General features: G+C 57.0%; 1 protein-coding gene across 1 annotated transcript in view; it reads left to right on the forward strand.

The window, feature by feature from the left end:
- Positions 1 to 14,249, forward strand: part of DNAH10 (dynein axonemal heavy chain 10) — an 85,211-nt gene that overhangs the window by 60,319 nt on the left and 10,643 nt on the right. The window contains exons 55-63 of the mRNA XM_040987127.1: positions 449 to 646; positions 1,884 to 2,045; positions 2,985 to 3,159; positions 8,558 to 8,739; positions 9,228 to 9,364; positions 10,215 to 10,432; positions 11,526 to 11,747; positions 11,872 to 12,019; positions 13,957 to 14,236. Of these exons, the coding sequence (XP_040843061.1) occupies positions 449 to 646; positions 1,884 to 2,045; positions 2,985 to 3,159; positions 8,558 to 8,739; positions 9,228 to 9,364; positions 10,215 to 10,432; positions 11,526 to 11,747; positions 11,872 to 12,019; positions 13,957 to 14,236 (1,722 nt within the window). The remainder of the gene's footprint in view (positions 1 to 448; positions 647 to 1,883; positions 2,046 to 2,984; positions 3,160 to 8,557; positions 8,740 to 9,227; positions 9,365 to 10,214; positions 10,433 to 11,525; positions 11,748 to 11,871; positions 12,020 to 13,956; positions 14,237 to 14,249) is intronic.

Below are 14,249 nucleotides of genomic sequence, written 5' to 3' on the forward strand. Positions count from 1 at the left end.
CCCTACCCATCTGTAAGTCATTTCTCACCCTAAACCAAGACTCCATCCTGTCAGCAGTGGGTGCCCAGCCTCCAGGCCCTGCCTGTTCCCTGGGCTGCGCAGACACGAGACCCTGCGAGAGTCCTCCTCCTGTTTCTGGCTTTTTCCAGCAGCATTCCCAAGGCTCAGCCACACCGTAGACCTGTCACTGTTTTGTGCCCTTTCATGGTTGGATCATCTCACACTGGGTGGATGGGCCTCGCTGTGCGTGTCCATCCAGGATGCCCGGTGGTGTTGGTGGCCCCTTCTGGCTGTTGTGACAGGTGCCCCCCTGGGATATCTGAGTCCCGTTCTGCGGGGTGTCGCCTCCAAGCAGTGACTCCATCCTTGACAGTTGAGGGCCCAAGCTCGGCCCTCAAGTTTTTAGATCCGGTATTAAGGGGAATCCTTTCCCGCTCTTGCCCTCCAGGGGACAATCCCATGATTCCCATGAGCAACATTGATGACCTGGTGGAGCACGTCGTCTTGGTCCATGAGTCAGTGGACGAATTCAGCAAGCAGTTCCTGCAGAAGTTGAGGCGCAGCAACTACGTGACCCCCAAGAATTACCTCGACTTCATCCACTCATACACCAAGCTGCTGGATGAGAAGACACAGTACAACATAGGTGCGGCGTGGGCACATGGCGTGTGGGCACAGGCTGACTCAGAAACCAGGGCTTATTGAGAGTAAGGAATCAAAGTGGTGACATGTTTTATTTTCATCTGCTTGAGAAAGACATGGCTCTGCATTTTCATGTAAGTTTTGGAAACAGATCCTCTACTGCTTGCTCACCCCTTGTATGCCTGCAACAGCTGGAGCTGGCCGGAGCCGAGAGTCCTGGCGCCTGAGTCAGGTGCTGGAGCTGGTTGGAGCAGAGAGTCCTGGCGCCTGAGCCACCTGCTGGAGCTGGCCGGAGCCAGGGCTCTGCGCAGGCCTCCATCAAGGGCCCTGGCACCTGAGTACCTGCTGCTGCCCAGCTTGCCTCCTGGGGAGGAAGTACAGGGGTGGCTAGAGACTGTCCTCAGATGGGCATGTGGGTTCCCCTAGTGGCAGGCCTACCTGCCGTGCCCCAATGCCCATCCTGATCTTTCCTGGAAGCTGATGTTCCTTAGCAAACTCCAGTCCTCAAGGTCAAAGCCAAGGAGAGCCCCATCTGTGCTTGGCGCGTGGGGCTGCTTCCTTGGGGCTGGCCAGTGCCACCTGCTCCTGTTTGGGCTTCTGGTCTTGGGCCGTGCACATCCCAGCTCCAGGCCACATCCGAGATGCGGTCTGATGGAGCCAGGTGCTGGGCTGTGGAATGCTTTTAACGTTTTTATTTATCTATTTAAACAACGGAGGGGAAAGAGAGAAGGAGATCCTTTTTTCTGCCAGTTCATTCCCAAAATGTCCACAACATCTCGGTCTGGGTCTCTGTGTGGTTGCAGAGGCCCAGGCACTTGGGCTGTCCTCCACTGCTTTCCCAGAGAGTGCTCACAGGGAGCTGGACTGGAGCAGAGCTGGGTCTTGAACCCAGGCCCTCTGATAAGGGATGCAGGTGACCCAAGTAGCATCTTAGCTGCTGACCCAAATGCCTGCACCCGAGAACCACCCCTCAGGACACACCCTGGCCGTGGCTGCTGGCCATGTGAGGTACAATGGCCGGCCTTTGAACTCCGTCATCCATGACCTTGATGGAGTCCTGTGCCATGTTCTCATTGGGCGGTGCCCAACAGTGGGCAGCAGGGACCAGAATACACCTGGCACTTCCCAGTGCTACGTTATTGTGCGAAAGGCCCCACTGGGGGCAGTCTGACGTGGGGGCGCGGGCAGCAGGGGGGCTGCTGTGATGACGTGGCAGCTGACTGCCCCTCCTCTCCACACAGCGCAGTGCAAGCGGCTGGAGGGCGGCCTGGACAAGCTGAAGGAAGCCACGGTGCAGCTGGACGAGCTGAACCGGAAGCTGGCCGAGCAGAGAATTGTGCTGGCTGAGAAGTCAGCTGCCTGCGAGGCCCTGCTGGATGAGATTGTCACCAACACGGCCATAGGTGAGTGGCCCCGGCACTGGCTACACACACTCCCGGGGGCCTGTGCGTGGTGCCTTGTGGCTCCCAGTGGGTGCAGGGACCCAGGACTTGGGCCATCTGCTGCTGTTTTCTCAGGCACATAAGCAGGGAATTGAATTGGAATTGAAGCAGCCGGGACTCAAACTGGCCAAATAATATGCCGACAATGCAGTGGCAGCTATTCATGCTACACTGCCACTATGCTGGCCTTGGAACTGCAAACTGTGAACTGCTCCGAGTCTCAAACTGGGTGGTCCCGTCCTGTCTCCCGATGCCAGCAGTCACAGGAGCCCCGTGGTTGGCAGGGGCCCTTGTCCTCTTTCGAGCCCCGGGCTTGCTGGGCTGGAGTGCTGTGCAGGTTGGGTGGTCCTGCTTCAGCTTTCAGCGACTCTCTGGGTGTGGCCCATCTTGAGTGGGAGCATCTGTATACAGTGTGGCCTCCAAGGGTCCCTGCCACCCCGTGTCATCGCACGGAACCCTGTCTCCTGCCCATGGGACGCCTTGTGCAGAGCTCTGACGGTGCAGCTGGCCCGCACAGCCGCACTGACTCTGGGGCCGTCACAAGGGCTGCATACTGCCTGCTGTGCAGGGTGTGGGCGTGGAGGGATGGCAGGGGGATGTGAGCAGCGTGGTGAGGCAGCCAGGCAGCACCCGAGAAACTACAGAGAGACGATGGTAGTGCTTTAAAGGGGGTGGCTGCCCAGCTGGGCCTGAGCGAAGCTGGGAGGAGGGTACAGGAGGGACAGCACGGGGGCAGGCAGCACTGCAGGCTGGTCTGGGGACCCTTGCGGAACCTGTGAGGGAGTGGGCAGGTCCAGGACAGAGCAACCGCCCTGGCGTGGACCGTGTAGCTGCCATGCTGGCCAGAGCTCCGCAGGTGTCCCTGGGGCAGCTGCAAGCGTGTCTTCCCCGTCCCCACAGCCGAGGAAAAGAAGAAGCTGGCGGAAGAGAAGGCCATGGAGGTGGAAGAGCAAAACAAAATCATTGCCATGGAGAAGACGGAGGCTGAGACGGCGCTGGCCGAGGTCATGCCCGTGCTGGAGGCCGCCAAGCTGGAGCTGCAGAAGCTGGACAAGTCTGACGTCACCGAGATCAGGTAGCCGCCGCGGCCGACAGGTGCGCCTGGGCGGCTCCCAGGTGGCGGGCTGCTGGGCGGGGGTGGAACGCACGCCTCACGTGGCGCCTGTGGACCTGGTAACTGCCCTCACCTGCGGGCCTGGCGTGAGCTTGCGTAGAGGCTTCGGGCACGGGGCCTGTCGGTCAGCTCCTGGCACAGGAAACGCACCAAAGGCAATAGGCGCTCGATACCTGCTGAGAGTGGCAAGTGGAGGGGCTGACTGGTTCCAGTCATGCTGGTTTCCCAAAGTGGGGGCAGGGGGCAATGTGCACTTTGAAGGGCGGTCTGCCAGCAGGGGTGGTGGGGTCAGGTGCTACTCCCGGGTCAGTGGCCTTGAATGCCTGGAACGGATAGCTGGGGGTGAGGACTTGTGAGGGTAGGGGTTGTGTGTCCCCATTGGCGCAATGTGAGGCAGGGCCCAAGAGTAGACAGGCACCGTGGATGTCCGGGGGGGTGAGGGATGCAGGCTAGCCCTCTGGCCTGCGAAGGCCACCCGCTGTGCTGTGGTTGTACCTGCTTGCTCGCCCCTGCTGTGCTGTGGTTGTGTCTGTTTGCACACATGCTCTGGGGGTGCACGGAGCAGAGCGTGGTGAAGTCCACCATGCTGGACGCCTGTCCCCCCAGCGACCCCTGGTGCTGAATGCTGAGCCGAGGTCAGGGCGGGACGAGCTGCAGGGTGGGTTGGCCAGGTGCCTCCGTGGGACTGAGTTCTGGGAGTGGGACTGCTGTGGCCAGGCCTGTGGCCGGGTCACCTTGGAGGGGACCAAGCCCCTTTAGCTCTCCCTGGCGTCCATGAGCCTTTTTAGGGCCACTGATCTTTTTAGGGCCTCGCCAACAGGGGGCGCAGTGCAGCGCTCCGGTCTTGGCCTGGTTCTGGTGCCCAGCCTCTGGGATTTTGACTTACCTCGCCAGTGGCCTGGACCTTGAGCCTCACTTGTGGGAAGCTGCTGGGATAGTCGCACAGTCTCCCTATGTGTGAATGGTTTGTTGGCTGGTGGCTTCCTTCCTTCTAAACCAAAGGCCTAGTTTAGTGGCAACACGGAACAGCAAGCAACAATTGGTTGGAAAAGCGGCCATGTCACCCCTAGAGTAGATCGCCGTCAAAAGCCAATGAACCATAGCAGCACAGCATTCTTCTCAGATCATGACTTTCCCCCAGCTATTCCTGTTCATTTCTAAATAATAGAGCTTTAGCACAGCTTTGAAATTTTACACCAACTGTAAGATATTAGCAGTATGATTGTATGCAAAACATATCGACCTCCTACGAAGTTCCCAGAGGCAACCACTGTCTATTATATTTTCTACCTGGTGATTTTTTAAAAAAGATTTATTTATGTTTCCTTGAAAGACAGAGTTAGAGAAAGAAAGAGCTCTTCCGTGTGCTGGTTCACTCCCCAGGTGGCTGCATCAGCTGGAGTTGAGCCAATCCCAGCTGAAAGCCAGAAGCCTCCTTCAGGCCTCCCACGCAGGTGCAGGGACCCGGAACTTGGGCCGTCCTCCACTGCTTGCCCAGGCCACAGGCAGGGAGCTGGAAGGGAAGTGGAGCAGCACCACAGACAGAGGATTAGCCTGTTGAGGCATCGCAAACCAGCCCCCTTTCCCTGTTTTATTTATATGAAATGAGTAGATTTCATGATGCCAATTTAGAAGCCCAGGGACTCTTCCCTCCCCTCCTCCTCTTTCCTTATCTACCCCTTGTTTTCCCAAACTATCACAACGGTATAGTTCCCTTTTGTGTCAAAATCTCAAGCTTCACACTTTAATAGGTAAAGATACTATGACATGGCAAATAGAGGGGAAAAAGGGGGGATTGGAAATTCTGGGGAGAGTGTGGACACAGGTGTGACCAGCAGGTGTGTCGCGGGGTGTTCATCTTGTAGATTTCACGTTTTGCTGCTTTGTCACAAATCAGAAACGTGACAGTTGTCTTTTTGGAACTGGTTTATTTCGCTAAGCACAGTGGCTTCCAACTGGCTCCATTACTTTGCAAAAGACGAGATTCCGTTCCTCGCAGTGGCTGAGCAGCACCCCGCGGTGTGAAGTCGGCAGTTTCCATGTGCGGCAGCCCGGCAGTGGTCTCTGGGCTGGCCCGTGTCTTAGCTGTTGTGAAGTGACTGCTATGCTCGCTGAAGTCTTGGCTCATGAATTCTACAAAACTGATACCGATAGAAGACTTTTCTTTATTTTTTCTTATTTTTGGGGTGCTTTTTAAATCCTAGCCCCACTGTATAGAGAACATACGGTGTTTGTCTTTCTGAGTCTGGCTTATCTTTATGTGATGTCTTCCGGTTAAGACCCTTTTCGCTGCAGATGGTAGCATTTCATTGTTTTTCTGGGTGAATAATATTCCGTGGCATGTGTGCAGTGCTCTGTGCTGATCCCAGACTGGCTCTTCTGAACAGTGCTGCTGTAAACACGGGCTGTAAGCTCTCCTTGACTCACTGCGCTCACACTGGGTTTGTACCCAGTTGGCATTGCTGGATCCTAGCACAAATCTGCTTCTAGTTTTGTCAAGAATTCTCCGTGGGGCTGGCTCTGGGGTGTCGTAAAAGCTGTGGCATCTGTGTGGGCACTGGTTCAAGACCCGACTGCTCCACTTTCAAGCCAGCTCCCTGCTGGTGCACCTTGGAAAGCAGCTGAAGATGGCCCGGGTCCTTGGATCCCTGTGCCATGTGAGAGAACTGGAAAAAGCTGCTGGCTCCTGGCCTCGGCCAGCTCACTGCGGCCGTTGCGGCCATGTGGGGAGCGAACCAGCCGGTGGAAGATTTTTCTTTCTCTCTCTCTGTTTCTCCCTTTCAAATGAAAAAAAAAAAAAAGGCACCTGTCAGAGACCCCTTCTCTGCTCTCTGCAGTGGCGACACTGGTTTATAGTCCCTCGCAGAGTGCCCACGTCGCCTCCCCCCGGGCCCCGCCAGCACTGAGCCCTCTGTGTTACATGGCCGTTCTGATCAGGGCGAGGTGAGCACACGCTGTGGTTTTGATTGGTGTTGTTGGCTAAGTGATGTTGAGCATTTTAAAAAAAAGATTTATTCATTTTTATTGCAAAGTCAGATATACAGAGAGGAGGAGAGACAGGAAAATCTTCCGTCCGATGATTCACTCCCCAAGTGGCTGCATTGGCTGGAGTGGAGCCAATCCAAAGCCAGGAGCCAGGAGCTTCTTCCTGGTCTCCCACGTGGGAGCAGGGTCCCAAGGCTTTGGGCCGTCCTCGAGTGCTTTTCCAGGCCACAGGCTGGGAGCTGGATGGGAAGTGGAGCTGCTGGGATTAGAACTGGTGCCCATATGGGATCCCGGTACATGCAAAGCAAGGACTTTAGCTGCTAGGCTACTGCGCCAGGCCCTGAGCATTAAAAAAAAAGAAATTTGTTGACCAATTGTATTTCCTCTTTTGAGAACTCTCTGTTGAGCTCCTAGACCATTTCTCAGCTTTAATTTTTTTTTCATTGGAAAATCAGAAGGAAAGACAGACAGATCTTCCATCTGCTGGTTCACTCCCCAAGTAGCCCACAATGGCCAAAGCTAAGCTGATCCGAAGCCAGGAGCCAGGAATTTCTTCCCATGCAAGTTTAAGGTCCCGCCTCAACTGCTTTCCCAGGCCACAGGCAGGGAGCTGGATGGGAAGCAGGGCTGCTGGGAGATGAACAACACCCCAGATAAAATCCTGGTGGATGCAAGGTGAGGATTTAGCCACTAGGCTGTAGTGTTAGCCCCTTTTCTCAGCTTTTTAAAGTTACTCAAGATATTACTCCTTGTCAGAGAGGCCATTTGCAGACATTCTTTTTCAGTTTTGTTGGATGTCTCTCCACTCTGTCGACCATTTCCTTTACAAAACCTTCGCAGTTTGATGATGCCATGTTGTATGGTTTTGCTTTGTTGCTCTGCTTGGTGGGGGCGGGATCTTGTCCAAGAAGCTCCACCCCCCACACATACCAATGTCTTGGAGTGTCTCCTCTACAGTTGATTCCAGCAACGTCATAGTCTCGGGTCTTAGATCCATCTTGAGTTGATATGATTCTAATTTCATTGTCCTATATGTGTGTATATAATATTTTCTCAGAACCATTTGTTGAAGCTGCTCCTTGCCCGACCGTGCAGTCTGAGCACTGTCACAGCCAGCTGCTCTATGTATGTGGACGATCTTCTAAGATCTGTATGCTGCTCCACCGATCTTTCCATCAGTCCCTGTCCCAGGGTCACCCTGCTTTAACTACCGTGGCTCTGGCTGCTCTGGAGACAGGTGCTGTGGAGCCTCCAGCAGGATCTTCCTTATTCAGGATCGCTTTGGCTATTCTCGGTCCTCTGTGATGCCGCATCAAGGTTAGGACTGTTTCTTCTAGCTTTGTAGAGGATGGCATGGGCGTTTGATGGGGGTGACACTGAATCTGTGGATTGCCTTAGGTCGTGTAGACAAAGATCGATCTTCTGATCCATGAGCAAGGAACAGCTTTCCTTTTTTTTTTTTTTGCATCCTTGATAATTTCTTTCATCAGAGTTTGATAACTTTCGTTGAGGTCTTTCGCATTTTTGGTTAAATTCATTTCTAATGATTTCATTTCTTGTGGCTGTTGTGAATGGGGTTTCGGACTTGTCTGGGTTCATCACGAGCGCACAGAGCGGCTGCTGCTCCGTGTGAATGCCGGCTGCAGCCTGCGACCGCGCCGCCTTGCCTGATGGATGCCAACAGCGTGCGGGGCAGTATGGGGGTTTTCCATGTATGATTGTGTCATCTGCAAGTATGGGTAATTTTTCTCTTTTCCAGTTTTGCTGTCTCCTCCCTCAGAGCTCTCACTAAAGCCTGCAGCACTGCACTGAGTAGCAGTGCTGAGTCGGCATCCTCGTCTTGTCCCACAGCTGCGGGCTTTTCCCCGTTCAGTTTGGTATTGGCTGATGGTCTGTGACCTACAGCCTTCATAATGTTGAACAATGTCCCTTTGGTGCTTTTCATTTCCATATCCATTTCCAGGATCTTTTTTAAAAAAAGATTGATTGATTTGAAGGGCGGAGGCAGAGGATCTTCTGTGGGCTGGCTCACTCCCAGCCGGCCGCGATGGTGATGGCTGGATCAAGCTGCAAGCAGGAGCCTGGCACTCCATCCAGGTCACCCACGTGGAAGCAGGTGCATTAGAAGGGAGCTGGATCCGAGGTGGAGCAGCTGGACCTCAAACCACCGCCTCAGGTTTAGCCTGCTATCCCACAGCCCTGGGCCTTGGAGCTCTCTATATAATACGGAGATTAGTCTAGTTCTCTTTTGTTCGAGAGGCAGAATAACAAGGAGACGGAGGCTTCCCACCCTTGGCGTCCCCCGGGGCCACCCACGCCCCTGAGCCCTGCCCTCCCCTGGCCGGGTCCCTGAGCCTGCCTCCTTCCGGTCCAGGTCTTTCGCCAAGCCGCCAAAGCAGGTGCAGACGGTGTGTGAGTGCCTCCTCATCATGAAGGGCTACAAGGAGCTCAACTGGAAGACGGCCAAGGGCATGATGTCCGACCCCAACTTCCTGCGATCGCTCATGGAGCTTGACTTTGACGCCATCACCCAGAGCCAAGTGAAAAACATCAAGAGTGAGTGTCCACCGACGCAGGAGCGGGCCGCTGTGGTCAGCTAGTGTCCGAGCTGCCTGTCCTGCAGGAGGACCAACGGTTCCTGGTGGGAGAGGACGGCAAAGCAGGGCAGCAGGGGGAGCGGGCATGGCCGGCAGGGGCAGCCCATGTCCCCGTAGGCCTGGCTTGGCCACAGCCGGGGAGAGCTGGCCTGGTCTGGCTGAGTGCTGACTGCATGTGCTTCCACTTACAAGAACTTGCTCCCGGGGTGCAGGTGTGGCTGGGTGCATGTGGCTTGCTTTTACCCTGGACCCACAACCCCTTGCGTGTCCCCTCCACCTCCCTCAGTGCTCAGGAGGTCACAGGTCATGGATGCCCTGGGCACTCGCCATAGTTTGGTTTAGTTGGGCCCTGTTGGTGTCCGCCGGGCACTGAAGGATGGAGGGACCCGTTCCCTTTCCTTTGTCTGCAAGCGAGGCCATCCCTGCCCCTGTCCCCATCGTCCGCAGGCCTCCTGCGGACCCTGAACACCAGCATCGAGGAGATGGAGGCGGTGAGCAAGGCCGGCCTGGGGATGCTCAAGTTTGTCGAGGCCGTCATGGGCTACTGTGATGTCTTCAGGGAGATCAAGCCCAAGAGAGAGAAGGTATCTGCCTGCACACAGGGCCAGGCTGCACACTGCAGCCACACTTCCTGGGGAGCCAACTCCTGATTCTGCCCTCGCTTAGATGCCACAGGAACCCCAGGTCCTGGGGTCTGGAAGGTTCCCTAGTTTTGGGTGATGAGTGGATAGCAAAGCCCTCAGAAGGGCAACCTTGGGGCATGGTGACGGCCTTGCTGGGGACAGTGGGCCCATTCCTCTCTAGTTCCACTTCTGGTTCTGATTCCTGATAATACACATGTTGGGAGGTGGCAGGTGCTGGCTCCGGTCCTTGGGCCCCTGCACCCCTGTGGGAGACCTGGGTGGAGCACCAGGCTCCCGGCTTTGGCCTGGCCCGGCCTTGGGTGCTGTGTGCGTTGGGGGAGTGGCCACAGTCTTTACAAAGGTGCCTGTTTCCCCGCCCTGCACGGTTCAGGCCTGGGCAGGTGATTCTCCATGATTCTCCCCAAGAGGTTCTGGCACCCCCAGAACCCCATACCACCAAACCATTACATCCAGAAATGTCCCCTAAAGGACAGAACTGGTCCCTGTTGAGGACAGTTGGGTCAAAATGACACGGCCGAGGCGGAACTCATCCTTGTAAGATCTATTTTGTTACTCAGAAAGTTTGGACCCCTCAGGAAGGCCAGCGCTGTCTTTGGGAATCCCCCACCCTGAGTTTCTGTAAGAACCACAGGAAGTGTCATCTCATGGTGGCCTTGGCCCACGTGTGCCAGTTTGGGCCCAGGACACTGCCCTGCACAGGGATGTGCTGCCAGCCGTGGACCCCCAGGGTGGCACGCTGCCGCTGGTTCCACCTCGTACCACGATCCCAGACCTTACCATCCACCCACAGGTGGCCAGGTTGGAGCGGAACTTCTACCTCACCAAGCGGGAGCTGGAGCGCATCCAAAACGAGCTGGCAGCCATCCAGCGGGAACTGGAGGCCCTGGGCGCCAAGTACGAGGCGGCCATCCTGGAGAAGCAGAAACTGCAGGAGGAGGCCGAGATCATGGAACGGCGCCTGATTGCAGCCGACAAGCTCATCTCTGGGCTGGGGTCGGAGAACGTCAGGTCAGTCTGAGGGCCAGCCACGCTGCTGCCCAGGCTTCCGTGGGCTAGGAGCTGGCCCCACGTGGGGGACTTCTACCATATGGATTCTTGATTCTGTGTTCGGATCTGAAAGCCCAAGGACAAGGTCTTACTAACACCTGCCTAAATGTGGGTGATGGCGGTTTCAGTAGGTCCCAAGTAGCTGTGGAGGACATAGGAGACAGGAAGACGTGGTCCCATCCCCAATGGAGTCTTGGGGTGTGTGTGGCCAGAGGGAGGTGGGGTGTCCCTGGGTCCTGAGTTTGGCGGGAGGAACCCTCGCCTGTCACCCCAGTGGCTGGTGTGGTCCTCACAGGCAGGAACCCTGGGCCGCCCGTGCTGGGTGGGCCCTGGTTTCTGGTCTGGCGTCTGTGGACACAGGCAGAGGGCACTGGCCAGTGCTGTCCGCTCATGGTGAGCCAGTGGCTATGGTCGTCAGTGTCTCCTTGGAGGGGCAAGGGACACTTCCATCTGTTCTTGGGTGGGGTCTCCCCAACCCCCCTGGGCTGAGTGAGCATACTTGGCCAGGCATGGGGATTGTGCTTAGGTGCTTGGTCCGAAAGCACTGACCAAGCCACATCCCCACCCACCAGCATGGGGGGGTCCTTGGGCTTACCAGGGCAGGAAACCACAAAATGCATCTGGGGGAGGGTCTCTCTCCACCAGAAGAAGGGACATTTGAAATCACATTTTCTTCTGGCTAGTCCCATTAGCCAAGTGTTGAGGTTCCTTCTAGAAGGTTCTTTCTGTGGTTACTACTGCTGCGTGAGGTCACCAGTGCCCTGTACCTTCCTTCCCAGTCGTCAGCCCTGTCTCCTGCTCTCACCATCCCTTCTCCCTCCCTCTCGTGGTCTTTGTCTCACTCTCATCCTTAGTCTCTCACTCCAGCAAACACAGCGGTGGGTACAGTAGGGTGACCCTGTACGTATAGGGGGTCAGGGTCACCGTTTCCTTTATTCCCTTCAGAGCAATGGTCCAACAAGATTTATGACAAATTTTGAGTGATAGAAGGCAGGGTGCATGGGACGTGCCCTGGGGAGGACAGGGTGGCTCACAACGGTCTCACCTGCACCAGGTGGCTCAATGACCTGGACGAACTGATGCACCGCCGGGTGAAGCTGCTGGGCGATTGCCTGCTGTGCTCCGCCTTCCTCAGCTACGAGGGCGCCTTCACGTGGGAGTTCCGTGACGAGATGGTCAACCAAGTGTGGCAGAGCGACATCCTGGATCGGGAGATCCCCCTGAGCCAGCCCTTCCGGCTGGAGAACCTGCTCACCGATGACGTTGAGATCAGCAGGTGCACGGTGGGCGGGGTCCCCGTGGGTGCACCGCAGAGTGGTGGCTCCCAGGTGTCTCCAGGATGGAGCAGCCTGGGGCCTTGGTAAGTTGTTCCAGAAGGCTGACGCTGCTCGCCCTTGCAGGTGGGGCTCCCAGGGCCTGCCCCCAGATGAGCTCTCGGTCCAGAATGGCATCCTTACCACACGCGCCAGCCGCTTCCCCCTCTGCATAGACCCCCAGCAGCAGGCTCTCAACTGGATCAAGAGGAAAGAGGAGAAGAACAACCTGCGGGTAGGAGGCACCTCCCCGCCCCCAGAGCTGAGCTCTGGCTTTCCTCAGCTGGGGTTCCTTCCACACAGTCCTAGGGGCAGGGGAAGAGAGCCACGTGCAGGCGTGGTTCCATGCATTGACACAGGTGCCAAGTCCGCCTGCAGCATTTTTGTCGTCCCCTGAAGACATGCCGCAGCCCTCAGCCGGTACTGCCTGTCCCCTGGCTCCTGGTGGTCAGAAACTTCCTGCCCTGGGCTCACTGCCACCTGCCCTCTCCCTGCTTCCTCCTTCCATCTGTCTTTTTGGGTTTGAATGCTCTAGAATCTAGAGCACCGGGACCCCAAGCAGGTCAATTCAGAAGAGTGTTTCTGCAGGATCCTGGGGTTCTTACCACCTCCTCCAGAACTTCTTACCTGCTGGGGTGGTGACCCCATGTGGTCCCCGCCACGAGGAGGGACTGGGGAGCATCTTGGGCCTGTGTCACAGGGTCTTGGGGGACTGCTCTGCATCTTGCAGTCTTGTGCTGTCTGTTACCTGTCGCTGGAACTTGTCGGGGTGGGAAAGTCCTTTCCTGGAGCCCAGTTCCCAGGCCGGCTGGCGGCTGGGCCTTGCCATGGGTTGGGTGGAGTTTCACAGCTAGGCACAGGGTCTCTGGAGAGCTGGCCATGCTGCTTTCCCCTGTTGGACTTCCTGAAAGGTCTCTGTGGCGGGCGGGTCTCCTGTGTTTCTCACATCTGCACCCAGCTCTCCCTGGCATGCCACTTCTTCCTCTCCTGTTTGCTGCACCCCATCTCTGGGTCTCTAGATGGACAAGGCCTCCCTCTGGCTCGGTTGCTGAAGCCCTCGGCTCCCGGGGACCCAGATAGTGCTACTCATGGCTGCAGCAGCTGCCACTGCCTCCCAGACCTGGGTGCCGTGTGGTCGGCCATGTTGGAGAACCGCGGCCCTCATGGGCAGTGCCGCCTCTGCCTCACAGAGCCACATTGCACGGTGGGGCAGATCTCACAGGGTCTCAGAGACCCAGTGAAACGTGGCCATCTGGCCTCGGGGTTGCTGTGTCACTGCTGTCTGCGGTGCTGTGGGCACGCGGGTGGCTTGCAGTGGTCTGTGCCGGAACGGCGCTGTGGGACAGCAGGGACTGCCGTCTGGTCTGGAGTCCGGCTTTCTCATGTTCTGGTCTCCCACTAGCAGCAGGGGCTGGCTGCTGCCTGTACAGGGCGTGCTTCCAGAGCTCTAGGTCCTGGCTCTGTTTCTCTCCACACAGAGGAACTTGTAGGGATCCTGAGGAGGAAGGACTTGCTTCAAGATCCTTTGGAAACCCCCACCCCTACTCCCACCACCCCACCTCCACCCCCACTTCTACCCCCGCAACCCCACCACCACTGCCACCCCCACCCCCACCTGTGCACAGGTCACATGAGGGCAGGGTTGGGGAGCAGGCCTGGGAGCAAAGGAGTGGGTGCTGCTGGAAGTGCCCTTGGGAGGGTTGAGCTGTGAGGACAGAGGGCTGACCATGGCACAGGGGGCTGTGGGACTGGGAGGCTCCTGGGAGGTGGAATGAGAGTCCCTGGCCATTCACAGAAGCCGCTGAACGGTGTGTGTGCAGGAGAAGCTGCCCTGAGCCCGGCTACTGGGTGTCCCCAGGCTACACACCTGTTTATTTCTTCAAACCTCCGTCTGGCCAGCGTGGTACCCCGGGACCATGTACCTCTCCTTTCCCCACTCTCCGTCTGGCCAGCGTGGTACCCCGGGACCATGTACCTCTCCTTTCCCCACTCTCCGTCTGGCCAGCGTGGTACCCCGGGACCATGTACCTCTCCTTTCCCCACTCTCCGTCTGGCCAGCGTGGTACCCCGGGACCATGTACCTGCTCCCTCGCTGCTCTCCATCGGCCTTGTGTTCCGGTGCCACCCTGCAGCTAGCCACGTGCCTCCCGGTGTCCTGCCCCTCTCTTCCAGGTGGCCTCCTTTAACGACCCTGACTTCCTCAAGCAGCTGGAGATGTCCATCAAGTATGGGACCCCCTTCCTATTCCACGACGTGGACGAGTACATCGACCCTGTGATCGACAACGTCTTGGAGAAGAACATCAAGTTCACGCAGGGGCGTCAGTTTATCATCCTGGGGGACAAGGAAGTGGACTACGACTCCAACTTCCGGCTCTACCTCAACACCAAGCTGGCCAACCCCAGATACCCGCCCTCGGTGTTCGGGAAGGCCATGGTGATCAACTACACGGGTAAGGGTGGCCG

This window comes from Ochotona curzoniae, unplaced genomic scaffold, assembly GCF_017591425.1.
Source record: "Ochotona curzoniae isolate NIBS_2020 unplaced genomic scaffold, NIBS_Ocur_1.0 contig_46, whole genome shotgun sequence".
NCBI lineage: Eukaryota > Metazoa > Chordata > Mammalia > Lagomorpha > Ochotonidae > Ochotona > Ochotona curzoniae.